Genomic DNA, 26749 nt, shown 5'->3' with positions numbered 1-26749 from the left:
CACGCTCAGCACCGTGTGCCCACTGGCCATGCTGTGGTGACATCCCCTGCAGCGGGGCTGTGTCCCCCAGGGGTAGAGGACAGACCTCCCCACACCCCCCTTTGGGGCACAGCGACGTTGGGGACACGTCTGTCCCTTCCCTGCGCCGCTGGCAGCCGCAATGGGTGCTGGAGGCATTAATGGCTCTGCTGGTGCTGTGGCTGTGCCACCCCCGTGCCACCCGTCCTCCGGTGGCCACAGCCCTCACAAGGCCATTGGGGTCCCATCCCAGGGCCTGGCTGTGCCAGGACAGGGGGGTGCCAACCACGAGACCCCCCCCCCCCCCAGCCCAGCTATTTGTGGGGCTGACAGATGGGGGCTGCCAACAGATGGATGGGCACTTGCCCTGTGCCAACACAGGGCTCAAGTGGCTGTGGCCACTGCCTGGGTGGTTGGGGGGGGGGTCTCCAGCCCCTTCTAGGCCACCACCCCACAGCCTGGGGGTCCCACAGGCTGGGGGTCTCACACCCCAGGGCCATTTAGGGGTGGTGGTGCTGCTGGCATCACGCTGGGGGACGGTGACACCCAGGGCCAGCACCTGAAGGCACCCTGAGGACCCACCCTTTGTGGCTGGGGTGGGGGGTCGGGCTGGCCCCTCACACCCCAGCTGTTCCCCCCCCCCCCCTCCCCAATCCAAGGTGGGTGCAGATGGGCTGCAAACAGTGCAAGGCTTTAATTCTGACAGGTCCCAGCCCAGGGTGTCACCCCTTGGGGACAACGGGGGACAGACCCCCCCTGCCAAGGTGGGGGGGAGGGAGGGGAGAGCTGGGGGTAGGGGGGGTGCAGCGTGGGCGCTCCCCCCTCCCCGCAGCGCTGACGCGGTGGCCCCCGCGTGCGGGCGGCTCCGTGCTGCTTCCATTTATAACGCAGAACACGGCACCGGCGCTCGCAGGTAGCAAGAAGATGCAGTCGCCCCCGCATCCCCCCACCCCCCCTCCCCTCATCCCCCCCCTCCCCATCCCTTCCACACCCCCCAAAAAGGAGAAAAAGTCTCTGCTTAAGGCAAATCATGCTCTGCCTCGGCTGGGAGATGGGGGGGTGGAGGATGAGCTCTGCCAAACCCCAAGGGGAGACCTGGGCAGCCCAAAGCCCCACAGAATGGAGCAGGGAGGGGTCCTGTGTGTGTCCCCCCCCTCCCCAGTGTGGTGAGCTGGGTAGGGCACAGCCCTTGGGATGAGGAACTGCCCCTTTGCCCCACCATGTGCAGAGGGGCAGAGCCCAGCCCAGGGATTGAGAGGGGACTGACCTGTGAACTGAGTGAGCCCTGCACCTCTGGCTCCTCTTCCTCATCACCTGGGGCACATTACAGGAGTCTGGGGGGGTGGGGGACACACATATGAGCCCCCAACCAGTGTGAGGGGAAGGGGGGTGCCACATCAGAGCCCGAGGAGGGCAGGGCAGGGGTTTGGCACGCAACAGTCAGTGGTTTCCCAGTCCCAATTAAGGGGAACAGTGCTGGGGGGAGCTGAGCACCCCCCCAGCCTCATCTCAACGCATTTAGTCCAGGGCATCCTCTCCAGGGGGAGCTGCAGGGTCCTCTCCTGTCTGCAGAGGAATGTGGGGCAAGGGCAGGTCCCTGCTGCTCAGGGCTTGCCGGAGAGCTCGCCGATGCGCTGGCGGAGGTGGAAGGTGAACTCGAACATGGTGGCAGCCAGGCTCTGGTGAATCAGGTACCGGGGCAGGCGGCCCTGTGGGGAGAGCAACAACCACCACACCGTGAGCCACAGCTGGTCCCCAGCCTGACCCAGGGGTGACAACCCCAAGCCCATGCTGAGGGGAGCTGCTGCTTTCCAGGAACGCTGCTCCAGGGGAGGAACCGAACGGCGCTTGGCAGGGAGCCTGGGGGCAGGAGGGGGGTCCCGAGGGCAGGCAGCTGATGCATGGGGGGAGCCTGCCCCTTTCCCTGGGGCAGGTTTTCTCTGCAGGACCTGGAGGGCCCTTTGGTCCAGGAGCCATTTCGGACACCTCCCCAAACTGAACTGGGGGGTGAAGCTCCGTCACGGACCCAAACGGCACCTGGGTGTAATCCTCAGCCCTTGGGCGCAGGAAGGGATGAGCCATGTGCTATAAATACTTCTTGGGGGCCAGAGGAAATAGCAAGGCAGCACAGACGAGGGGTCTGGGCGCGAGCAGAGCCCTTCAGGAAGATGGTGGCAGCAGTTGCCAGTGGGTTATTAATAGCTTGTCCGCTCCGGCATCTCTTCCAGCAGCGGAGGCAGGCAGTGGGCGAGCACTCTCCGGCCTGGGAAGCACAAGGAACGTCTCTTCCTTTCCAAACCCCATCTTGCACAACCAAGAGGGTTCGTTATCCCTCCCAACTGGCTCGTTACAGAGGGACAGGAGAGGGGAGAAGGGAAACGCCACCTCCGTGGGGCAGAGGCAGGAGGTCAGGTCCTGCCCCAGCCCTGCTCTCCCTGCCCAGGAGAAGCGTTCCTGCCAGCCCCTCTCTCCAAAGCATTTTAGGAGGCAGGAGAGAGCTGATGTGCTCGGAGGGAAGGGAGGGAGGGACGTGGGAGGGGAGGGGGCTGCGCAGCTTTGCAGCACAGCGCCGATGAATGAAGCCTTTGTGCTCGCTGCTGCAGCGCTGTTACCACGTCAACCTTCAGCGGAGGAAGAAAACGGGCCAGCTCTGCTCCCCCCCCTCCCACCAGCCACCCGACCCTGGTTCCCTTCCTGCTGCCTTTTGTCTGGGCCACCAGCATGGGCTCAACATGCAGCTCCCTAAACAGCTCCGGGTCTGGGTCCAAGCGCCTTTCCCTGGATGCAGGGACAGCCCCGTGCACTCCGGGGGTGGTTGTGCTTGTACCAGGGGTGGTTATGTTTGTATTGGAGGTGGTTGTGCTTGTACCAGGCTGTGGGGGTGCTGGGCACGCAGGGTTGAGGGAGCCCACTGAAGGGTGATTCCCAGGAGCCCTGAGCAGTCAGCCAGCGCAACTTTCAGTCCCCATAAGGGGATTAACATCTCTCCTCTCCCCCAGTCCTGCACACAAGAGATGTGAAAGCCTTAAACAAGATCTCTGCTGGGAAAGGGAAGGCTTCCCTCCCTCACGCTGGGGCAGCTTCAGGGGAAAGAGGGTGATTTTTGGGTAGTGTTTAACTCCACCAGCAAAGCCCAAGTCCTTTGGGAGCACAGAACAGGCCCTCAGCACACAGCCCGTGCCACACAGGGGGGGTGTGGGTGCCACCAGGGATGGGATACAGCAAAGAACCAGCGTTACCTTCAGGTCCGTGTTGAGAATCCAGATGAAGGTGCAGACCCTGGGGTTGCTGGGACACTTCAGCACGATGAATCCTCCGGGCCCATTCTCACCCCTGCAGGGAATGGAGAGAGAAGATGCTGTCAGAGCCAGGCCCAGCCGAAAAGCCGTTGGCTGGGGCGCACAGCACGGATCCTGTGCCTGGCAGCAGCCACCCCCTGCGCCTGGCAGCGAGGACTGGAGCCCAGCAGGGTCAGAGCAGATGCACAGGGTCACCCAGGAAGGCGCCTGGCTGTGGCTGTGGGCACAGGAGCGAGCCCAGCAAGGAAGGTTTCCCACAGGTGCCTTGGCAGCAGCGGTGCCAGGGCTGCTGCGGGGCTGCGGGCTGAGAAGCAGCCTCTGTCTCCAGACCGTGCCAGCCCTGCCAGGCTCTTCGCTGTGGGGAGGTTTCTGAGCCACCACCCTGTGCAAACAAGGGGTCCCCAGCAAGCCCAACGCCCAGGGAAGCCCTGAGAAGTCAGGATGGGCTCGGCGTGGGGAGCTTCATCGCTACAGCCCCCAGATCCTTCTTCACACCATCTCTCAGCAACAAGAGCCCAAATACAGATTCCCCCTCCCCGATCAGGAACACGCTATTTTTTGCTGCAAACATTTGTACAAAGGTGGTTGTTTGTTGTTTTTTTTCCAGGCCCTGAAGTCCCCAGCTCTTTTAAATAGACTGAGGCAGCTCTAACGGCTCCGAGTTAAAATGTCAATTACTTTAACCAGATTATTAGGAAAAACAAAGTCAGTGTGCGGAGTGGCACAGCTGGGCCCCAGGCACCGGAGCAGACAGTAACAAGGAGTCCTTGTTTGATGAGACCAACCCTGCTGGGATCTATCCCCAGCTGGGAGAAGCTGTCCCTTCGGAAGGGGAGAGGCTGGAGACCTGCCGACACTTTGGGAGCCAGCCCATCCTGACGCAGCTTGTTTCACCCACGGGACCACCTCTCAAGGTCCTCAGCCTTTAAAGTCAGTAAGCGACCGGCTTACGAGAAGCAAAAGGCATCTGAGAGGCTTGGAGTGAGCCAGTCAGCTGTTTACTGCCCCTCTGAAACGGCAGCCGGCCCTGTTTGGGAATTAACTGTGACATAAACAGGATGCAGACTGGGTCGGGGTTTGTGCTGTTACTGGTTGGCACCTCCACTCCCCTGAGCTGCTGGGAAACGCCCGAGCAACACCCAGAGTTTCTTCAACAAAGGAAGAAGAACAAGGGAAACAAGGTTCAGCTCCACAAATAGCTCCGCTTCCCGCCAGCGCTGCCAGGAAGACAGCAGGGCTTTCGTTTAAGTGGCTCTTTGCCCTGAGCTTTAAGCAAAGGGAAGAAAAACCAAGCTCCAACCTGCCTCTTACCTGACATACTTGGAGAGCGGCGGCTTCAGGCTGTGCGTGGTCGACATCCCTGAGGAAATGTACCTGTCCCTCCTGCGCTCGATCCGGCGCACGTTCACGAAGTCCCTGGGGCAGAGAAAGGATGGTGATTGCTTTCAAAGACAAGAGCAGGGCTTCTCAAGGGCCAGATCCTGCTCTCATGAGTGCTGGGAAAGGTTGTGGCAGAGGTGTGTCAACACACAGAACAAAGCACAGCACAGGGAGACCGATGGGCTGGCTGAGGCAGCCTCTGGTTCCCAGACTCCTGACAGGAGCGTCTGGAGGAGAATCCAGGGGCTCCTTGGCTTTGGGAGTGTCACCAGCATAGCCAGTCAGCCCTGCCTCGTTGATACTGGGAGGTCCTGGGAGCGAAGATGGGCAGAGCCAGGGCAGAACCCTCTCCCTCCAGTCAGACCCTTCTCTCTGTATTTTAGGGGGGTTTAGGGGCTCAGCTCAAAGCAGACAGAGGAATGAACCGACCTTGGGGAAACGACACCACCCGCAGCCCCAGCTGCCACATCGTACGAGACGATGGTGTTGTCTTCAACCCGCTGCAAGATCTGGAGTGGGAAGAGAAAAGCAAAGCAGGGAGAAGCCCTCAGGCTGCCCCAACAGCTGGGTGATACAGACCCTGCCCCACGACAGCAGCAGCACTCGGAGCAAAAGGAGCATCTCGAGCAGCTGATCAGAGGCTGAAGGGGACAAACTCTGCGGCAGCGTGTGCACAGGTTTGTGTCCTGCCCCAGCACTGGGTCCTCTGCCTCTCTGGGAGGGCAGGAGGGGGGCACAGGCGTTGCCCCCAAATCCCAGCCACCCCAGCGGTGTGCAACACCCAAAACCTCCCAAGCAAAGAGCAGGTTTGGCTCAGCCACTGGCCCATCTCCCTGCCCACCTCATGGGCTTTTGGATAGGCACAGGCGTGCAGCTGGCGACCGCAGAGCACTCGGATCGTACGGCTGAGCGGGGGAGATTTAACGCCTCAGCGACTCGGATCCAGCTAAGCTCCAGTACGGGCTGGGCACCGCCGCCAGCCGGCCTTGGACTGGGAAGCTCCAGCTCTCCGCTCCAAGGAGCTCCTGTGATTAAGCCATCTTTGTCCAGCACGCTTACCTGGCAAGCTGCCACCGTTCTGTTCCACAGGATCATCTTCTCAGGCTGGAGAATAACCTCCTGGTAAACTGTTTCAGCAGAGCACTGCAGGAAGGCCTGTGGACAGAGCCAGACCAGTTAGCCAGTCCTGCTCCCTACTAAGGTGAATTTTAAGGGGGGGCAAAGAACAACTGGGGTAACACAAGATGAGGGGCCCAGCCCGGCTCTAGCGCACGCAAAGCCAAGGATGTCACCCCTGTGTCACTGCACTATCGTTCCCAAGGGCCTGGAGGGCACATGGAGTCTGAGAGCTCAGGCCAGACCTCAGGGTTCACCAGTGCACACTGGTGTCAGAGAGGGCAGGCATCAGTCTGTCTGTAACACAGTGAGACAGACAGAGCTTGGGACTGACCCAGGCTGGCTGCTCTCCCACCCTCACCCTGCTTCTTGGGAAGTCACCAAGAAGCTCTTCCGAGCTCCGGCACAGACAACATCTCTCTCTCTTTCCACGTCCCCACGGGACAGGGGACCTTTGGAAACAAACAGTTAACGCAGCGACACGGGGACCATCCAGCTTCTCCTCACAAACACCGAGCTGCTCCACCAGCAGCTCCTGCCAGCGAGGCAACATATGCACTGGAACAAAGAGAAGGCACCGCAGCACCGATGCTTCATTAAAGCGTGGGTCCCAGCCAAGCCGCGCCGGCGAGAGGCCACGGAGCAAGGCACTTCCGAGCAGCTCTGCTCCATGCCAGGCAGCAGCAGACGCACGCTCAGCCCCTGGTCTTGCTGGCAATTAGTTGCAATTAGCCTCCTTGGTCAGATTAGTCCTAGATGCTGGGGTTGGAATCAAGTCTTGCAGTCACCTGCTCCCGCTTCTAGCGGCGGAGAGCGAGGCCCAGCATATTTGCTGGGGAGTTTGTCTGCCAGCCAAGGGGTTTTCCTGGAGAGATTCCCTAGAGCGTGTGGAGTGGTTCATCTGTCTCAAGCAGGGAGAGCGTGCTTTGCAGGCTGACCTGTCCTGCCAGGGCCAGGGGAGCGTGAAAGCTGAGCTGGCTCCCAGCAGAGCACACGGGCTGAGGAAGCGATGGGGGGAGGTCCTTACCTTTAAAATAAAGGTCTTGCCATGGAAAGGTATTTCCAAAGTGTAAACAACGTCACCAAAGTCCTGTGTAAGGAAGGAGAGTGTTATATTTACGTTGGCAAAGGAAATCACTCCTGTCTGGGGTGAGTCCTGCCTTGTGCAACATTCTGAAGGACCCTCTGCAGCCCTGAAACATCCCCCCCCTGCCCCATCCCCCCCACCCCAGGCAGTGACCCCAGCCTGGGAACTGCACTGAGCACATTTGGGATGCACGTGTACAGATTTCCATCAACAAAACAATATCCAGAGAGGCAGCAGTGAGGAGACAGAAAAAGAATCCTCCCTGTGCCAGCCTGGAAACTCCACGTCAAGGTCAAATTCTCTTTGCAGCGAGCGACCAGCGCGGGGGGGAAGAGAAAGGGGTTGGTTTGCCAGCACTGCTGTTGTTACCTACATCTGAGAAGAGCCTCCCCAGAGAGGTTAGGGATGGACAGATGATAACCTTTCATCATTAGCCCCGTGTTAAACTCTGATTAGTCTATTTAAATCCATCCCCCTTTGGATAAAGAAAACAATCTGCCCAGCTAGTTTGGCATCGGACAATGGATCACTTGACAGGGGAATTTTAAATACCAGATGAGACTGCAGTTTGCAGGACGCTCGCCCCTACTGCACTGCAAGGCCATGAGCAGAAGGCAAGGTTGGGTTTAGGGGGGCAGAGATGCTATCCCTTTCTCTCCACCCTCTGGAGAGAGAAAGCAGCTCTGGGTACCCCAAAAACACTGCCCTGTAGCCCAGGGAACAAACCAGTGTGGTGAGGCAACAGGCAAGGCTCTGCTGTGTGCCATTTACCCTGCAGCACCCACAAAGGTCCCTCTCACAGGGAAAACAGGAGGGACCAAAGCAGCTTTGGGGGTGGGAGGAGCACTCTGTGCCCCACACTCTCCTGCTCTCATGTGGGCCAAAGCTGGCCAGAAAAGACAGAGCCCAGCTCGGCCTCCACAGCACCTTCAAAGGTGCCTTGCCATGGAGCAAGGGCAGAACCTGCAGCCATGGGGGCTGGCACGGCTCTGCTGTCCCCCACACTGCTGCTCCCCATGCTGCAGCCCCATGTCCCAACACCTACTGAGGGTGAGCTGTCCACCCCTGCAACAGGGAGGAGCGAGGGGCTCTCTCCTGTCAAACAGGAAGGCAATTAAACGTCTAATTAAACAAGAGGGGATTTTACATTGAACTGGACTGGATTCCTAATTCAATCAGGTAATTGTAACGCTTGTTAATTTTTCGTGTCGCAAGGAGGTTTCAGGAGCCTCATTTGTCCTCCCACTTTCACTGAGCCATCCGTGCTCTCAGGCAGGGGGGGGCAAGGGGGACACACACACGACACTTGCATTGTTCTTCTCAAATTTCCAGTTCTCCTCCTGGGCAAGGATTTGGTCCACGACCTCCATGGCATCTTTGCCTTGCCGGACGTACTCTTTCTCCTAGGAGAGAAGGGAGCGTGTCACTGTGTGCAGAAAGCCTGCTGCCCCCCTTCCCAAGGCTGGCAGAGGGAAAAGGGGCATCTCCCACCCCCACACCGCAGAAAGCTCTTAAATTTGGGTCACAGAGGCCTCATTTTGGAGCTTGAAGTCACACTCCCCGCCCTGGCTTGTATCCACACGCCAGCTGCGTCTACCAGCCAGGCTCCTGCCTTGGTGGCAGGGTTTCCAGCAGGCAAAGGGCTATGAGACGTCTGAGGTGCTGGAACCGGGGCTGAGCAGTAGCAGGACCCCTTGGAAAGGAGCATCAAGCAGCCTGTGCCCAGCCAGGCTTCAGGGGGATGAAGGACAGAGCAGAACTCCCTGGCTCAATGTCCCCAGGCCAGGCTGTGTGAGGAGGGACAGCAGCCGCTGGTGCTCTGCAGGTACAGCACCCTGAGGGAGCAGCAGGATTGTGAGAGATGCCCACAGCTCTGATCAGCCTGAAGGTGAGGGACAGGGAGAGGTGACCTCTGTTTACCTGAACTGTCAAGGCCTTCCTCCCCACACCTTCCTCATCTGACTCGTTGTCCGACCCTGGGCGGGAAGCACGCTGTTAACAGGCGGTCCACGAACACCCCGCTCACACACCCTCCCTCAGACAGGCACCATCCCATCCCTGTACCCCAGCAAGACACCCCCCAACGCCTCAGCACTGCAGCTGGCTGGCAAGACACCGCTCCAAGTGTCAACCACACCAAGACAACTGCTCCTGCTGACGTCCCCTCGCTCCGGAGCCAGCACGGGGCAGTGTCAGAGGGCAGTGGCGTGCTGCCAGCCCCCATCCTCACCTGCCCGTGGCAGCTCACCCCGTGCCCTCACCCCAAGGGCAGCATTTGTCAAGTCCTTTAGCTGCAGCTAAGAGTGTTTAATCCCAAGACCACAAAAGGCTCTGGTTTCCCCCAGAGCTGAAGCCAGGCGTGCAGGGCCGAGCAGGACTCCTGCCCAGGCGCAGTGTGAGGAGAGGGGAGCCCGTGGTGCAGTGTCAGGTCTGGGAGGCTTTGCCACCAGCCACTGCCAAGGGCTGGGATAACGAGACCGAGCTCAGGGAGGAGGTGATTATGGAGATGAGGAGACCCAGGGGGCTGTGTGCCAGCAGAAGGGGAGGACAACATGTCTCACCTGCGAAGGACTCCGGTGGGGAGTAGAACTGTCCCTCAGAAAAGGCTCTGGGGTAGAGCAGGGGGCCACGAGAGGCTGCAGCCTGGGCTGCCAGGTACCCTGTGAACCAAAGCATGAGGTTTTACACACGTGGTACATGGTGCTTCTACAGCCTGGGGTCCTGGGGTCCCCACACCTCCACCCCGACTCAACCACCCTCCCAGCCACTTTCCTCCAGACACAGCCGGTCTGGTAGCACCGACACCAACCAGCCCACAAGCTTTTCAGCTCCTATTGCCTCATCTTTTGTTTGAGACATTTTATCTGCATGGAGATCAATGGGCTCTTTTGCCTGTCAAATCCAAAGGCGATTAAGCATCTAATTAAATAAGAGCTTCCCCTGGAAGCAATTTAGAACCTGAGCCTAATCCAATAGAGGCATTAAACACTTGATCATTTTTCATCTTAAAGCCTCCTTGCAAGACCCAAACATCCTCTGGTGGTTTCCAGTCAGTCAGCACATTTCGGACAGAGCCTCTCCTGACAAACACTCCTCCAGTTACAGCCCCTTTCCCGCTCCTCTTTCCTCTGTTAAGCCCTCTTGCTGGAGTTGGGTGCTCAGCTGGGACTGGGGTGGCTGCCCAAACTCCCTAGAAGGACCCTTGGGAGGTACAAGTGCCGGGCTCAGCAGGGTGATTTGTAAAGCATGAGGTCAGACTCGCTCTCTGCTGAGTCTGACCTCAGCGGCTGGAGGCTGTAAGATTTCACAGGCTGTAACTCACACCACACCCCCGTAACGCATCCGTGAGTGAAGCCATCCCCTCTGAAAGGTCTCCAGGACAGACATCCAGAGACAGACAGTCCACCAGCCCACCTGGCACCTGTCCCACTGTTTCAAAACATCTTCTCCTAGGCGGAGGTGAGCTCTGTTTCCAACACGTCTGGCTCCAGGATCCAGACATTGGGGAATCTGGCACGTTTTGCTCCACTCAATTAAAAGATGCTTTTTATAATCTGGTATTTTCTTCCCCCAAAAGGGCCTTATATACCATAAAGAATTGAGTCAGGCAGTAACCATCGCAGCCAGCCTGGAGATCACTTTGCCATAAATGTCAGATCTGTCAAGGTGCTGCCAAAGCAGCAGAACCCCAGGCCTGCTGCTCCTGCCTGCCAACTCCTCCCAGAGAGGAGAGAAATACTCACAGCGTTCCTCTTCTGCTTCCTGAGTTAGGACTTTAAAATCCAGGAACCAAGTCTCTAGCCAAGCGATGACGAAGGAGACGATGGGGAGTAAATAGCCAAAAGCCCCTTTGGTCAGCAGCTGAGGGGAAGAAAGCAGAGAGCATGGGGAGTTCACATGGATGGGAAGAGAGCAGCAGAAGCAATCACAGAGCAACCCCCAGGACACTGACCTCGGAGAGGATGACCTTCACGATCAGGAAGGCACTGGATACCAGTGTAGTAACCTGAAAAAACACACATGTATGTATCTCAGAGGGCTGCAAACTCCAGGCAGAGAGAGAAAACTGAGAGCAGGAAAGCCAAAATTGCCTCCTTACCGCTATGACCCACCAGTGGCGCAGCCTGACGATGGCATAGGCCAGCAGCAAGACAAAGAACCGAAAGAAAGCCAAGACCTTGGAAAACAAAAGAGCCATGGACACCAGTCACTGCCCTCGTCCCTCTGCCAGGCACTGGGAGGATGCAGGCACAGGCCAACTCCCCACCTAGGCAGATGGGGTCAAGGCTGCAACTGGGACGTGGTACAACATGCCCAGTGTCACCCAGCCAGGCTGTGGGGAGACCCCAGGCACCCCTCCCCAGCCCCAAGGCAGGGACCCTCCCTGGCTCAGCCTCTGCCACTCTGAGCACCCAAGCTGTTTCCTCCCCTGCAGCAGTCTGGGATACTCACAAATATGTCAAAGAAAGAGGTCTTGAAATTGTACTCGATGATTTCATTCTTCAGGTTCTTCTGAATGCCATCCTTGGTCTGAGGGAAGACAGGAAACCAGAGAGCTACTGGGTGCATTGGTAAGAAACTAATGGTGGAAAGGACCTGGCCAGGCAGTGACTGGAGGTGCCAGCAGGTCAGGTTATGCATCAGGCCTGCTGCACACACGAGGTGGGCTCATCTGGGAGGGTACAGCAGCCCCTTTCACCCTGGGTTTCACACCCAGGCAGGCAGGGACACAGGGTGTTTCTAGGCTGAGGCCAGCACCATGCACTCACCAGCCTCACAGCCTAAAGCCCTTGGCTGGACAACAGCTTCAGGTGACAGACTCCTGCTGTATGGGAGGAGATGAAGCAAAAAGCCCCAGAAAGCCACAGGAAACAGCTTCTCCAGCACCTTTCCTAACGCTCTGAGTGGAGCTGGACAATCAAAACACCCCCCTGCGAGGGCTCTTGGGGGTCCCTAGCAGCCTGGGGAGGGTTTAGCCACAATGGGCCTCGCTGTGCAGGCACCAAGGGGTCCCCTCTCCTTCCTTCTGGGCCAGCTGGAATCCCAGGGCTCCCAGCAGTGCCCAGCTGCCCTCCCAGAATCCCAGCATATCAACCAGTGGGTTCCAGCGTGCTGGCAAAGGGGAAGAGGGAGGAGAGGGGGGGGTGAGGGAGACAAGAGACACACAGCAAGGAAACGTGAGAGGCAAACCACTTTCTGGGATGATGTGTGGGAGCATGGGAAAAGCTCAGGGAAGAGCTCTTGCTCGCTGTACCCCGAGACAATCTGGGGCTTGACAGGCCCTGGTCATTTTGCCACCATAAATCCTGCTCTCAGGAGCCTGGAATGGCTCAGGTAACTGGAACAAATGCTTCACCTTTAGGCTATTGGTTTGAACGCAGCCCAGCTGGCCTGGGAGCTGGTACAGGCTGACAGCTGTTTGATGATCTGTGAGAAACAAGTTGGTGGATCTCAGGCCAGTTCTTGGCAGCCTGGTGCCCTGGCACCCTCTGGTCAGACAGTCCAAGGACAGAAGAGGCAGCCGTTGGGAAGCAGTCCCTCTAGGTCAGGGCTGGTGCTTCATATTTGGGAAAGGGGGGCTGGGTTGGGGGGGGGGGGGGGCAAAGCAAAGCTGCACTATTGCTTTATCTGATCTGTGGCTGTGGGAGCTGGGCCAGCCAGCTTCCCTGAGCTGCCACTGAAACCCTCTACCCCACACCCCAGCTCCTTATGTGGGAGGAATGAGAGGAAGGGAGGGGGGAGGCTTCAGATTACGATTTCTGGGAGGTGTTTTTGGTTTCAATACAGGCCACCACCGTGGCCAAGGAAGAAGAACCATCTGAGGCATCCCCCTGTCTCCAAGAGCAGCGAGCTTGCAGAACTCCACTTTGCAAGAGACATTTAACAAGGGCCAATTTGCTCAGCTTATCTTGCAGCGAAGGAAACCGTTTGATAAAAAAAGCATTAGTCATGATATAAAATCGTTGCTCTTCATAACCAGGCAAATAAGCTGTCCTAATAGCTTTAAATATGCAGCATCTCAGCTCAGGGCCCAAATATCAGCAGTTAGTCACTCATTAATGGCTACCTGCAAGACCTACGCTCAGCATCACCCTGGTGACCGTGCTGGCAGATTATCTGCCCCAGGCTGGGTTCTTTCATTTTGCAGACAGCACCTCTCCAGAGCCCAGAAAGCTGAGGGACAAGAGCAGTGGGGCTGGGGTCCAAGACAGGATGGCAGGACACCATTGGCATCGCTGGAATGCCACCCAGGAGGGGCTTTTTCCTAGGTGGGGGGGGAGGAGGGGGAGGCAGGGGTCTCTTCGGGTAGCAGGGACCTGCTGGCCAAGACAATCTGTTAAGTGCAGGAAATAAACAGGGTAGAGATAAGAGCCACTAAGTGAGTGCAGGATCCAGTGCTGATAAGTAAAGGCCAGAGCCAGCGGGGCTGCACGCAGGAGCACTGGGCTCTATCGGCTCATCTCCGCTCAGGTTGTTCCACAGAAGGACATGTAGTACCTGAAACCCCAGCTGAAACCAGCAGGGAACATAAACCACAGCCCAGGGAGGAGCTCTGACCTGATGGGAGCGAGGTAAAGAACCTGGGTGTCCCTGGGCACTGCAGCAGGGGACAGGGTGAGCAGAGGCAGCAGCTCACACAGTGACAGACACTGCCCAGCCCTGAGTCCCCTCCGCTGCCGAACGGCTCCTCCGGCTTTCAGGAGTGCATCAGCACCAAAGCTCAAAGCCCTTTTGTCTCTGCCCAGCAGCTGGGCGGGCAAGAGGAGGGTCTGCACATCCTACCTCACTCCTCTGACGCTCTGAGAACAGGGCAGGGCAGCTGCAGGGCAGACACAGCAAGGGGAGTCACTTAAGGCAGGGGGAGCAGGAGAGAAACCTGGACAAGCGCTCAACCTGGTGATTCCACAGCCCTGGAGCTGGTTACACACAGCCCCACACACAACACACACACAGCCCCACTCACACAGCCCCCCACACCATACACAGTCCCACAGACACAGACACACACAGCCCCCCCCACACCACACACACAGCCCCCCACACACCACACACACAGCCCCACATGGCCCTGCACAGCCCCACACACCGCCCCTGCACAGCCCCACACACCACACACCGCCCCTGCACAGCCCCACACACCACACACAGCCCTGCACAGCCCCACACACAGCCCTGCACAGCCCCACACACAGCCCCACATACCACACACAGCCCTGCACAGCCCCACACACATTAACGACCCCGGACAGCCACAACAAGAGCCTGGTTTCAGGAAACGAGCCGGACTTTACACAGAGGTTTCTCAGCCAGCACAGATCAGCAGAGCACTGGGAAGAACAAACAAAGATTTGGCCCAGGACTTCTGAAAACAGAGCAATTAACCCAGAGGGAACAGCTGAAAAAAGAAAACAAACCAGGACTTTATAGAGTAAAGACTCCACTGATGTGCTTTCCCCCAACTTACATTCAGCTCAATGATCCACAACAAGGAGATGAAGAGCAGGTCGAAGGTGACAAAGAGGCAGAAGGTCCTCCTCACATCTGAGATGGCTTTTCTCTTCTCTGGGGAGAAATAGCAGTATGGGGAGAAGCCCTGGCTCTGGGAGAACGAGGTGCTGATGGACGCTATGGCTGGGAGGCTTCGTTCCAGGTCCGTCGGCTTGCTCATCCTCGGCCCAAGTGACTTGGGTCCTACGTGAACAGGGGCAACATCTGCCAAGTCAGTGCATCACCTGTGGGGAGACACAAAGGGGAGGCTCAAGCCTTGGGTCTCCTGACCCCCCTCTTCCTTTCTCCCCTCTAAAGGCAAATATTCCTGGTACCAAATCAGCCCCTGTCTGTTTGATCCAGTTCTTGAGCAAAAAGGACAACACTGGGGTTTTGGGGTGCCAAGAGCCACCCCTCCCCGAAGCAAAGACACCCAGGGCTCACCCTGGCACCCCACATTCACCAGCACAGGACCCTCCCTCCCTTCTGCTCACTGCAGGGAAGCAGGAATCGGCTGCACAAGGTGCAGGGGGTCTGTGGAGCCACCAGCAAGTGTCACTGGGATGCAGAGGCAGCCACCCAGAACAGGCTCGCAGCGCAGCGAGCCAAGCTGGCAGCTGCAGCCAGTGGCCGGAGCAGCAGATGGCAAAGCCCACAGAGATGCCATGGCAGCAGGAAAAGGGCCCTCGAGGTGTTTCCACTGAGACCCACGATCCCAAAGAGAGCGGGTCCCAGTGTCCTGGAGCCACCCCAAGCTACAGGGACAGTCGCCAAGCTCCCCGGGGCACAGGGCACAACACAAAGCCTCAGCACCCAGGCACAGCATCGGCCACAGATCCCACCCTGCACAGCCAGGAGAGGAGCCTGCTTGCTTTGGGAGGGGGACACAGGGTTTCACACCCAGCTCTGGGCAAGCAAAGCCACAGGAAGGCACCGGGGCAGAAAGCTGCTCTCTGCCCCAGCCACGGCGGCTGGCAGTGCCGGGCACACGAGCCCGGCGTGAGCGAGGTGTTGAGGGCTGAGGGCTGTTTTCACACAGCCCGGTGCCAACCATTGTTCTCCAGTTTTTCCTCTCCGTCAGCAAGGCACAAGGAGGCCACTGTGCTAACGGCCCCGTGCCACAGGCTGCAGACAAACACCCAAAGCGGATGCCAGAACAGGTCGGGCCAGGGATCTGTCAGTCCCCGGCTCCGCCACCCCGGAGCCACCCACAGCAGAGGCAACCAACCCCCCCCACAACCTCTGCAAAACACTCCTGCTCAAGGACACTGAGCCTCCTAAACCACCCCAGGCTCCTCCCTGCCTTAGCTGCTGTGCCAGCAGTGCTGCATCCCCCCTGGGATCCCAGTGAGGTTTGTTTGTCTATGGCAGATCCCACTTGGGGTAACCAGGAGGCTGCAGCCACCCAACATCCCAGGGAAACAGCCCCCAGGCTTCCCTGTGGGAAGGGAGAAACCTCGCAGGGAAGGCTGCTGCTGAGTCCCACGGGACACAGGAGCAACCACAAGGGCCTGATTCGGGGCAGTTTGGGGTCCTTGCACCAGCAGGTTCTGCACCCCAACACCCAGAGAGTGCCAAGGCTGGAAAGGGAACAAAGCCAGGCTCCTGTCAGGTCCCTGTGAGGCTCTTAGAGGCACTGGGGAAGGAGCTGGAACACTTGTCAGTTCAGATCGCCGCTCGGAGCGAGCGAGGGGCCCATCTCAAACTGAGAAAAGTTCCGAGACATCTGCGAGCGCTGAATAATGCATCGGGCTGCCCGCTCCTCCCCGGCAGCGCCGCGCCGCCGCCTCCCCTCCAACACCACTTTGCACTTAGGCAGCCCCCCTGCCAGCCCCCCAGCAACTTTCACAGCGCTTTAACATCACCCCAGGAGACTCGCCAGCCCCACGACACGGCGCTGGGGATGCTCTGCACAGCCCCAGAGCGCCAGGACGCCGCAGCCGACACGAGCCCAGCCAAGCCTAAACCCACCTGAGTCAGAAGGCTAAGGGGGGACCTTATGAATGTTTATCAGTATCTGAAGGATGGGGTGCAGGGGGAATTAGCCAGCCCCCTTTTCAGGGTCTGTGGGGACAGGACAAGGGGTGATGGCCTCAAGTTGGAGCACAGGGAGTTCTGCACCAACATGGGGAAGAACTTTTTCCCAGTGAGGGTGAGGGAGCCCTGGGACAGGCTGCCCAGGGGGTGTGGAGTCTCCTTCTCTGGAGAGATTCCAGCCCCATCTGGACACTGACCTGTGTGACCTGTCCCAGGGAGCTGCTTTGGCAGGGGGTTGGACCCGACGAGCTCTGTAGGTCCCTTCCAACCCCTGTGATTCTATGTTTAAACCCAGCCTTGCCAGGAAGGTTTAACACCACTTCACCCCACACCAAGCAGCAACAACCAACTCCTGGGGAAGAACCAGTGAGGGGGGCTGTACCTCCAAGCACACCATGGGACAGAGCAGGGCTCCCCAGAAATATTTTAAACCCCAACTGGGGCTGCTCCCTGAGGCAAGAGAAAGCAGGGGCAGGATCTGAGCGTGTAGAAACGTGGCTCTTTCTGGGTGACAGATAAATTATTGAGCACCCCAGTGTTGTATTATGCATCCAGCCAGCCCCTGCTGCACCGGCTGCCGCTTTCGGGGGCTCTGGAGCGGCGCAGCCCCCACGACGGGGTGGGGAAGTGTGAGTGGCACATGCTGCCCACAGGGACACCCTGGGTGACAGTGATATGGGCCAAAGGGGCGCCCACACCCTGGGGTTTTCTGGTTAAAAGGGTCTCTGGAAACTCAAGAGAGATTGGGTTTCTTTTTGCCAGCCCCAACTCCTGTTCTGAGGGTGAGGTGGGAGGTGAGAGGGGCTGCAGGGACACACCAAACCGGCCCAGGAGCTGTGCCAACGCACATCCCATCCCCACAAAAGGCCAGAGCTGCTCCTGCAGAGCCCCAGTGGCACCTCTCCCCCAGCGTGTGTCACCCCTTTCCACTCTCAGCTCTCAGATTCAAATCACAAGCTCCTCGTTAGCGCAGGTTTGCATGTTAATGACATGTCTTACAGCAAGAAGCCTTTCCATCTTGTGACAGCGCTTCTCCTTTCCTCCCCGCGCCCCCGACTTCCTATTAACGTGTCTTCTCAGCTCACATGACGGCTTCACCAGCTAATTCTCCTGTCACCTCTACTGAGAACTAGGAACCCTCACACCAAGCGCTGTGCTGGGTGACAGAGCACCCTGGGGAGCGACAGAGGGACGGGGTCTGGAATGGACACCGACCGTGGGTGCTGCACCGAACACACGTCCGAGCTGCCTGGCAGGGGAAGCTGCCTCTGCAACAAAAGTAAAAGTTTAATAATAAAGCCAATTAGCTGCTCAACATCACTCCAAAGCCAACTGGGAGGTGATTCAGCCGCTGCGCGGGGGTGTTCGGGTTGCAATCCTGCGGCGGGGGTGCGGTGCAGAGCTCTGGCCTCACACCTGCTCCCTGACAGCACCTTCGGTGCTGAGCTCCTGCTGGGAGAGGTGCCGCTGCCAGGCATGGGACAGGCTGCTCCTGGGGGCACAAGGGACAGTGGGAAGTGGGGGAGCTGACAGGTAACAGCTGTGGGAAAGTGGAGTGATGAGGGGGGATCGGGGATGCGGCTTCTGTCTGTCCATGAGCAGCTGGGAGCCACCACTGCCTGAGCTCAGCCCCTGGGCAGGTGTGAGGTGTGAGCAGAGACCCCCAGGGAGCCCGTCCTCTCCCCAGCACTGAAAGTGGGAACAGGGAAACTCAGAGGACTGTGCAACATGCACCTTTCCCTGGAGCTACCAGCTGCTTTCACTCACTGTCCTTGTGCCCCAAACCAGGGGCTGGGCCCTGGGGAGCTGGAGGAAGCGAGGTCCTGGTGTGCCCAGGGCAGGAGCGGCTCGGCCTCACACTCACCACGTCCCACAGAGCTGGCAGCTTCTCTGCACCACTGTCCTGCTCCTGTGCAACGTGTCAGGGAGCTGCCTGCAGCCCCCTCAGAGCCCCACAGCACCCCACACGTCCCCCCCCAGCCACATGTGTCAGGTCAGCTGAGCTGCTGCTCAACCAAGGGATGAGCCAACCCCAAACCCCCTGTTTGAGAAGGGGGAGGGAGCAGCACTGCCCACCCACACATTTGGGAGGGCTCCTGTCCCCAGGAGCTGCTGTGGGACCCTGCTGGCAGTGTCTGCTGTCCCCATGCTGTGACCCAGGCCTCAGCTGTGTCTTGCTCAGCCCCACACCACCACTGCTGGGTGTTGTGCTGCAGAGCGGGGTGTGAAACACCCAGGAGAGCCCCAGGTTGCAGCCACAGAGAAGCTTCAGCAGCCAGAGACGGGTGTCCAGGGGCAGCGATGGCCACTGTCACCCCTCACCCACCACCCGACCTCGCTCCGCTGCTCCTCACTCCTCCACTCCGTGCTGAAGGGCGATGGGACCCTCGTGGGAGGGGGATGAAGCTGGGGGCCTCTGCAGAGACCCCAGACCCGAAGCCACAGGGATAACAGCATAAACAAACCACCAGCCTGACCCTCCAAACCCCCGAGGGCTGCCAGCACCACGGGCTCAGGACCCCCCCCCCACAGCTGCAGGGTCAGGTCCCAGGACTGGCCAGGACCCCCCCACCCCTTCCCACAACGGTGTCGTCTTCGAGCAGCACCGGGATCCCACGAGGGGCCGCCCGGTTTCCAGGGCCCTGCCCGGTTCGCCCCGGTACCCCCGCCAACCCCCCCACACCCCCCCAGCCGCGCAGAGCCGCGGCCCGGAGAACCCCGCTGCCCGCCGGGGTGAGCAGAGAGGCGGCTGCGGGAGGACGCCGCGATCCACGGGGGTCGGCCGCTGCCCCGGCCCGGCCCCGGGCGGTGGTCGAGGCGAGGCCGTGGCCCTACGAAGGGCTCCCGGGGCGGCCCGTGGCCCGGACCCACCGGGGAGCCCCTCCCGCCCCAGGCCCAGCCGCGGCTCCCCTGGGGGATCCCGCGTTACGGGGCCTCCCGGCCACCGGCACCGCGCTCGCCCCGGGCCCTCCCCCCACCGCGGGGCGAACCGGGAGGCCCCGAGTGCCCGCCGGGCCCGCCGCCCGCGCTCCCCTGGATCCAGCCGCCCCGGGAAGGGAGGGAAGTGGGGCTGGGCCGGACCAGGCCGAGCCCAGGCCAGACACCCCTCACCCCCCATAGCGGTACCTGCGGCTCAGCGCCGGGCCCCGTCCCGGTCCCCGCCGGAAGCGACCCCAGAACGAGCCGCTTCCGCCCCACCTCCGGCCCCGGAAGAGAAACGCGGGCTGCGCCGGCGCTGACCATCGCCTGCCGCGGGGGGGGGGAGTGTGTGTGTCTGTGTGTGTGTGTGGGGAGCGGGGGCGGAGGGAGAGACCATTCCCCACCGGGGGGGGGGGGGATGCTGCCGTCCTGTCCCGCAGCCCCCCGCCCCCGCGGTGCGCAGCCCCCCCCCCCGCCCCAGGCAGGCTCCAGCCTCTCTGTACAGCCGTTTATTGCTGGCGGGGGTTCTGCTCCGTGGGGCGCGGGCGAGGAGCCGAGAGGGGCGGAGTTTGGGGGGGGGGGGGGTGGTAAGGGGAGTCCCGGGGGTCCCGTCCCCGGCACATGCCCCGGCAGCCGGGGGAGGGGGCGGCCCGGCCGGTCCCTCCGCGGGCTCCCCCGGTACCGAGCGTGGCGGGGGGCGGCCGGGCCGTGCGGGTACACGAAGCGCAGGCAGGGCAGGGGGGGTTTGGGGAGGGAGGGGGAGGGGGGGGGCACACACCACACGCTGGCGAAGCGGCTGCGGCCGGGGGCTGCCCGGGGTTGGGGGCGGGGGGGGAGGCCGGTGCCCGGTGCCCGGTGCCCGGTGCCGGCTAACTGGTGCCCAGCGGGAAGGTGGGCGAGTGGCGCTCGGTGCCGATGGGACGCGCCGGCACCTCCGCGAAACCGACGTGAGGCCGCTCTGGGGACGGAGAGGGGCGAAGTCAGGGGCGGGGGGCAGCGGAGAGAGGGGTGCGGGGGGATGTGGGGGTAATGTCACCCCGCGTACCCCCGGTGCCACCGTCCTCCTGCTCCCGTGCCGCCTCCTCCTCGTCACCCTCCGGTCCCTCGGGGTCCTCGGGGATCTCCGACACCGTCAGCGACTTCAGGGCCTCGCTGCGCTCCTCGATGCCGCCGGCGAAGGACACCTTCTGCCCGCCTGCGGGCAGCGCGGCCGGTGGCCCCGGGGCGTCCCCGGTCCCAGGGCCACCTGCATCCCTCCCCCCGGGCAGCGCGGAGGCGGGACGGGCCCCCCCGGCACCCCGGGCGGGGGATATCCCCCCTCCATCCGTGTCCCGACACCCCGGGTGGGGGATATCCCCCCTCCATCCGTGTCCCGGCACCCCGGGTGGGAGATATCCCCCCTCCATCCGTGCCCCGGCACCCCGGGCGGGGGATATCCCCCCTCCATCCGTGTCCCGGCACCCCGGGCGGGTGGGTATCCACCCTCCATCCGTGTGTGTCCCCCCCCGCCCCACCTCCAGCCCCGTTACCTTTCCGCTTATGCGCCTTGGGGCCGGCGGGGAAGTAGCTCCGCTCGGCTCGGGCCTGGCTCCCCGGGGCTTGGCGGGCGGGCGGCGATGAGCCGGGGGCAGAGGAAGGCACGCACGGCACCGGGGCACCCGCGTCAGCCGAGCGGCGGGGGGCTGGCTGCCGTCAGCGGGGGACGGGGACACTGCCCGGCGGGGGGACGCGCTGCCCACCCCCCATACCCCATCCCCCCCCGCCCCGCTCCGCCCGGGATGAGCGGACGGCGTGTGCCGGCAGCAGCCAGTCCCTGTGTGCGCGTCCCCCCCCGGGCACCCACCCCATCCCCGAGGGCTGCAAGGGACGGTGGTACCTGGCTCCACACCCCTGGGTTCCAACAGTCACATCCCCACGCTCCCATGGCTCTGGCAGCCTGGTTCCCACGTCCCCTAGGCACTGGCAGCCCCATCCCCACGTCCCCTGGGCTTCAGCATCCCCATTCCCATCTCCCACGCCCCCCCCCAGGTTTCAACCCCACGTTCCCCAGGTGCTGGTAGCCCTGTCCCCATGTTCCCCGGGCTCCAGCATCCCCATCCCCCACATTTCCCAGGCTCTAGCAATCTTGTCCCCACATCCCCCAGGCACTGGTAGCCCCATCCCTGCATCCCCTGAGCTCCAGCATCCCCGTTTCTGATGTCCCTCCAGCTGTGACAATCTTGTCCCCATGTCCCCCAGGCTCTGGCAGCCCCGTCCCCAGTCCCCCTTCCTCCTCACCAGGCTCCAGGGCACTGTCAGGGTCACAGGCCCGTCCCAGCTCGTGGTCCCCGTCATCAGCCTCCCCGTCAGAGCTGTCACCCCCAGCCAGGCCACTCTCCAGGTGGGACTGCACGATGCGCTGCATCGCTGGGGAGACACTGGCATCAAGACCCCACTCCAGGCACTGGGAGCACTGGGAGCACTGGGGTTTCCTTGCAGAGCCACACGGCACCAGGAGAGGTGTGGGGGTCCATCATACCCAGGTGCCCCCAGCCTACCCCACACAGCCCCTGTGCCTCAGTTTCCCCATTCAGACAGCACCAGCTGTACCTTTGAGCGAGGGCGGTGTGTAGGCACACGGGTTGGTCCTCTTTGGTTTAAGCAGGCAGCCCTCGCCAGAGGTGCGCTGTGGGAGGGAACAGTGTCAGGGATGGGGTCCCAATGTCCCCCTACACTGGGGGCCACTGCGGCCCCAGGGGAGCCAAACACCCCCTGGGGAGGTAGGTGCTGTGACAGGGGGTCTCGCGGTGGGGACCCTGGGATAAGGATGCTGCAATGGGGGTCCCAAAATAGAGATCCAAGGCTGACACAGCCACCCCCACCCGCCATGGGGAGCTGGTGTTGGGGACCCCAGTGATGGTCACGAGGTGGTTTGCATGGCAGCCAAACCCCATGGCCTGGCTTGGCTCCGTGTCCCCATCCCTGCGGCACCGGCGCCGTGTGTCCGTGCTGAGCAGGGCATCGATAAGCACTGGGGCCAGGCCAGGAAGGGGTGGCAGCCGCCTGGGCTGGGCCCTGATAACCCCCACGGTGTCTGGGGAGCTGTGGGACAGGGGAGCGGGGCTGCCCTGGGGGTCCCGGCGCCCACTCACCTGGTAGGGCAGAGACTCGTCCTCTGGGTCAGCAGCACCAGGAAGAGAGGGGTGAGTGGGATGAGGGCTGCCAGCACCCAGCGGAGCCAGGCAGGTCCCTGCTCACCCCTGGACCCCCACTCTGGGGGGGATACCCTGCCTGCCAGGGACCTGCCACTGTGTCCCACCCCACCACCGTGTCCCATCCCTGCCACCCCATCCCACCCTGTTCCCTCTGCCACCACGTCCTGTACCACAGGTGACACCGCATCCCATCCCACCACCGTGTCCCATCCCTGCCACCAAGTCCCAGACATCCCACCCCACACATGACACCGCATCCCACCCCTGCCACCCCATCTTATCGGTGACACCGTGTCCCAACCCTGACACCACCTCCCATCCCTGGACCAGGCACCCCATGCCACCACGTCCATCCCTGCGCCACGTCCCATCCCCAGCGGGTGCTGGTCCCTGCCCCACTCACCTGGGGACGAGTGCTCAGAGAGCTGGAAGAGCATGGCTGGTGTGGGCCTCCGCCGGCGGATCTGGGGCACAGAGGGGTGTCACCAGCTGGGGATGCCCAGGGTCCCCTGCCCTGCACCCCAGGGCCATGCCTGGCTGCGTGCGAGGGTGAGGACACATGTGGGCAGGGACCATGCGGGGCCACGTACCCCCCTGCACAGGGGGAAGTGCCCAGCCGTGGGGAGCAGGGCAGGGGGGCACCCTGCTCTGTGGGGGGCCCCAGGGTGGGGTCCCTGCTGAGCCAGCACCACTGAAAAGTGCAGTGTCCCATGGAGCGGCCACGGGCCCATCCCAGGGTCCCCATGACATCCCCAGTCCCTCCCATCCCCATGAGAGCCCCAGCTCCTGCCCGGACCCTCAGCGGGGACTCTGCCTGGGGACGTCCCCTGAGGCTGGGCACAACCAGCTGGGGGGGTTGCACAGTCCCCCCAGCATGTCCTGTCCCCTCCGCACCATCCCTCCCCTCCGCTCTCATCCCTGTCCCCTCCTGTCCCCTCCATCTCATCCCTGTTCCCATCTCATCCCCTCCATCCCTTCCCTTCCTTCCCTTCCCCTCCCCTCCCGTCCTGTCCCATCCCTGTCCCGTCCTGTCCCATCCTGTCACTGTTGCTGCCCTGTCCCCACAGCACAACTCCCCCTCCGCGGGACCGCAGCTCACACGGGCATCTTGGAGTGTTCTCATCCTGTCTCCTTCCTCCTCCGTCCCGTCCTGTGCCCCCCACCCCGTCCTGTCCCCTCTGTCCCACCTGTCCCATGCCCTATCCCATCCTATCCCCACTGTCCTGCTGTCCCACACCCACCCCCTCCCTCCTGCTCCCTCCGTCCCCTCCATTCCCCATCCTGTTCCCTCCCACCCCATCTTGTCCCATCCCATCCCTCCTGTCCCCTCTGTCCCTCCCGTCCCATGTCCAGTCCCCTCTGTCCCCTCCAATCCCCCTCTCCTGGTCCCACGCCATCCCTCCTGTCCCACTCCATCCCCATCCCATCCCACCTGCCCCCAACCCTCGGGTGGGACCCAGCTCACACCACCACCTTGGGTCCCATCTCCCCCCACCCACCCCTCCTCGGTCACACCGGGGGTCCCTTGTCACCCACAAGGGGTGGGCGCCTGTGACCTCGGAGCAGCGAGGGACCCCCAGTATGACCCCGTAGCCCCATTCCCACCCTCACCATCTCAACGGCGCGGGGGTCCAGCTGGCTGGGGGGTGCCGGCACCGAGAACTGGATCTTCTTGCGGTCCTTGGGGTCCATGGCCTCGACCGCGCGGCACCGGCGCTACCGGGGAGGGAGAGGCGGGGGGGGGGTGGGGGTGTCTCTGCTGCCGGTGCCGAGCGGAGAGTTCCGTAGCACCCCGGGCTCGGTACGGCGAGGACTGAGAGCGGCGGGAGGTGGGAAAGGCAGAGCCGGTGAGGAGGAGGAGGAGGAGGAGGAAGGAGAGGGAGGGAGGACACGTCTCCTACCAGGCGCTGAATTATTCATCCCCCCCCCCGGGCAGGGGGGCTGAGGTCGCGGTAATGAGCCCTTGGGGAGCCCCCGAGGGGGGTTCAGCCAAACCGTGGGGGGTCCTTAACCCCTTCCCTGCCGGGGAGTGGGGGGGGTGGATCCCGACAGCGGTGAGCAGGTGGGACGGGACAGGGATCGGGACGGGTGTCTCTACGTGAGCCCGCATCACACGTGCCTCAGTTTCCCCACAGAGCCTCAGGTTGGGCAGGGGACAGGGACACTCTCGCTCTTGCAGGGGCAGCAGGAAAAGCCTCCCCCTCACCCCACTCCCCCCCACGCTGCCCTGTCCCCCCCGGACACCCCTCTCCCACCCCCACGGGACAGGGACTCCGCTCCTCCGGCGGCTGGATCCCGCAGAGCACCGGGGGGGACATCCGCGGGGACACGGGACACCCGAAACACCCCATCGCCCGTGTGCGGGGGCTGCCGCGCCGCCACCCGTGACCCGGGGCTGTACCGGGAGCCCGGGGCTGTGCCCTCCCCCGGGGCTGTGCCCGGGTCTGCTCCGGTTCTCCGCGGTTTTCCGGGTGGAAAATTCCACCCAACGCAAAGTTTCCCGCAGGGAAAGCAGGGGTTCGGCCCCACACACCCCCCCACACCACCCCCCCCCTCCTCCTCGCCACCCGGGCGCTGCTCAGCACCGGTGCTGGGCGCTGCCTGTGCCAGGAAGGACCCGGGCACCAAGGGCACCTCTCCGAGTGGCGAGGTGAGGGAGGGAGGGAAGAGGGGGGATGCCACACACAGCCCGGAGGGTCCCCACGCAGGGGGACACAGTGGGGTCACGGGCAGGCAGATCCAGACCGGTGCTGCCCACCCCCGCCCCGGGGCGGTGTGGGTGGCGCTGGGGCTGAGGAAGGAACGCGGAGTGGGGAGCGGGGAGCTGGCTCCGGCCCCCGGATCTCCCGGTGCTCCAACGGCTGCGGGTGGCCGCGGGCCAGGAGCCGCCGCTCCAGCAAAATATTTACCCGAGTGGCACCGTGCCACGGATAAACTCCCGCCTGCCCGGCCCCGCGCAGCAAAGCCCGGCCTGGCAAAGCCCGACACGGCACGGCAAAGCCCGGCTCGGCACGGCAAAGCCCAGCGCAGCAAAGCTCAGCTCACCAGGGCAAAGCCCGGCTCACCAGGGCAAAGCTCAGCTCACCAGGGCAAAGCTCGGCTCAGGGGGCAAAGCTCGGCCCTGCTTAGCAAAGTACAGCTCCGTGTGGCAAAGCCTAATTTACTGTGGTAAAGCCTGACTCAGCATGGCTAAGCCTGGCTCAGTGTGGCAAAGCTCGGCCCTGCTCAGCAAAGCCTGGCTTACTGTGGCAAAGCCAGGCTCAGCATGGCAAAGCTTGGCCCTGCTCAGCAAAGCCTGGCTTACTGTGGCAAAGCCAGGCTCAGCATGGCAAAGCCCAGCTTATCATGGCAAAGCCTGGCTCAGCATGGCAAAGCTCGTCTCAGCATGGCAAAGCTTGGCCCTGCTCAGCAAAGCCTGGCTCAGTGTGGCAAAGCCCAGCTTAGTGTGTCAAAGCCCAGCTCAGCATGGCAAAGCTCGGCCCTGTTTAGCAAAGCCTGGCTCAGTGTGGTAAAGCTCAGCTCAGCATGGCAAAGCCCAGCTCAGCATGGCAAAGCCCAGCTCAGCGTGGCAAAGCTCGGCCCTGCTCAGCAAAGCCTGGCTCAGTGTGGTAAAGCTCAGCTCAGCATGGCAAAGCCCGGCCCTGCGGCACAGCACAGCCCCACGCAGCAGCACCCACCACACATGGGGACAGCCAGCAGCACAGCCCGTGTCCCCGTGGGAAGGGGACAGGGTGAGGGGTCCCTCGGTCCCCCCCAGTACCGGGGGCCCACGTGCTCGGAGCATCGCCCCGGTGGCTGCGCACGGGACCCGAGTCGTTATGGCAACAGGTTCCCCGGTTCCTTCCCGCTGCCGTTCCCGTTCCTCCCACCCGCGAAGGCGCCGTGCGAGGGGGTGGCCGGGCCCCCTCCCTTTCCTCTCGCTGCGGCAGCACCCGCAGCCCCCCGGGATCGGTACGCAGCCACCCACGGCCCCACCCACGCGACCTGTACCCGCACACTGGTGTACCGGGGTACCGCACCGGGGTACCGCACCGGGGTACCGCACCGAGCCCGGCACCGTGCTGGAGAGGGGACAGCGGTGCCCGGGACCCTTCTGCACCCCACATGGCTCCGGGACACACCACGCAGTGCCCCCCCGCTCCTCGTCGGCTCAGCCCCATCCCGGTACCACGGGCTCCCGGGCTGCTCTCCGGCGTGCAGGGGCAGAGCCA

The 26749-nt window shown here is 62.2% G+C and overlaps 2 protein-coding genes across 2 annotated transcripts; both read right to left on the bottom strand.

The window, feature by feature from the left end:
• Positions 1-1012: 1012 nt before the first annotated feature.
• Positions 1013-19580, bottom strand: STARD3 (StAR related lipid transfer domain containing 3). The gene is made up of 15 exons (XM_084275459.1): positions 19552-19580; positions 14366-14633; positions 11353-11430; positions 11000-11077; positions 10853-10906; positions 10644-10761; positions 9462-9560; positions 8821-8876; positions 8211-8303; positions 6841-6903; positions 5757-5852; positions 5127-5206; positions 4629-4733; positions 3258-3351; positions 1013-1727 (listed from the first exon to the last, which is right to left on the bottom strand). The coding sequence occupies exons 2-15, from the start codon at positions 14567-14569 to the stop codon at positions 1623-1625; spliced, it is 1323 nt and encodes a 440-aa protein (XP_084131585.1). The 5' UTR covers positions 14570-14633; positions 19552-19580; the 3' UTR covers positions 1013-1622.
• A 258-nt stretch (positions 19581-19838) lies between these two features.
• On the bottom strand, positions 19839-24318 carry PPP1R1B (protein phosphatase 1 regulatory inhibitor subunit 1B). The gene is made up of 8 exons (XM_084275571.1): positions 24150-24318; positions 22942-23002; positions 22476-22498; positions 21934-22009; positions 21622-21750; positions 20874-20942; positions 20390-20539; positions 19839-20302 (listed from the first exon to the last, which is right to left on the bottom strand). Exons 1-8 carry the CDS (start codon positions 24228-24230, stop codon positions 20214-20216), a joined length of 678 nt encoding a protein of 225 aa, XP_084131697.1. The 5' UTR covers positions 24231-24318; the 3' UTR covers positions 19839-20213.
• Positions 24319-26749: the final 2431 nt, after the last annotated feature.

This window comes from Gallinula chloropus (genome assembly GCF_964237585.1).
Source record: "Gallinula chloropus genome assembly, chromosome: 26".
NCBI lineage: Eukaryota > Metazoa > Chordata > Aves > Gruiformes > Rallidae > Gallinula > Gallinula chloropus.
Note: the sequence above shows the minus strand (reverse complement) of the source record. Positions and strands in the feature narration are given on the sequence as shown.

What these genes read in the sequence shown, in the direction of transcription:
- STARD3 (XM_084275459.1), bottom strand. Translation starts at nt 14,569, where the DNA reads ATGAGCAAGCCGACGGACCTGGAACGAAGCCTCCCAGCCATAGCGTCC. An exon ending in CCTCTTTCTTTGACATATTT is followed by an intron (nt 11,078 to 11,352) that starts GTGAGTATCCCA and finishes TTGTTTTCCAAG; the next exon opens with GTCTTGGCTTTCTTTCGGTT. An exon ending in GGAAGGCCTTGACAGTTCAG is followed by an intron (nt 8,304 to 8,820) that starts GTAAACAGAGGT and finishes CTTCTCTCCTAG; the next exon opens with GAGAAAGAGTACGTCCGGCA.
- PPP1R1B (XM_084275571.1), bottom strand. Translation starts at nt 24,230, where the DNA reads ATGGACCCCAAGGACCGCAAGAAGATCCAGTTCTCGGTGCCGGCACCC. An exon ending in ACCCCCGCGCCGTTGAGATG is followed by an intron (nt 23,003 to 24,149) that starts GTGAGGGTGGGA and finishes TCTGTGCCCCAG; the next exon opens with ATCCGCCGGCGGAGGCCCAC. An exon ending in TGACAGTGCCCTGGAGCCTG is followed by an intron (nt 20,943 to 21,621) that starts GTGAGGAGGAAG and finishes CCGCCCGCCAAG; the next exon opens with CCCCGGGGAGCCAGGCCCGA.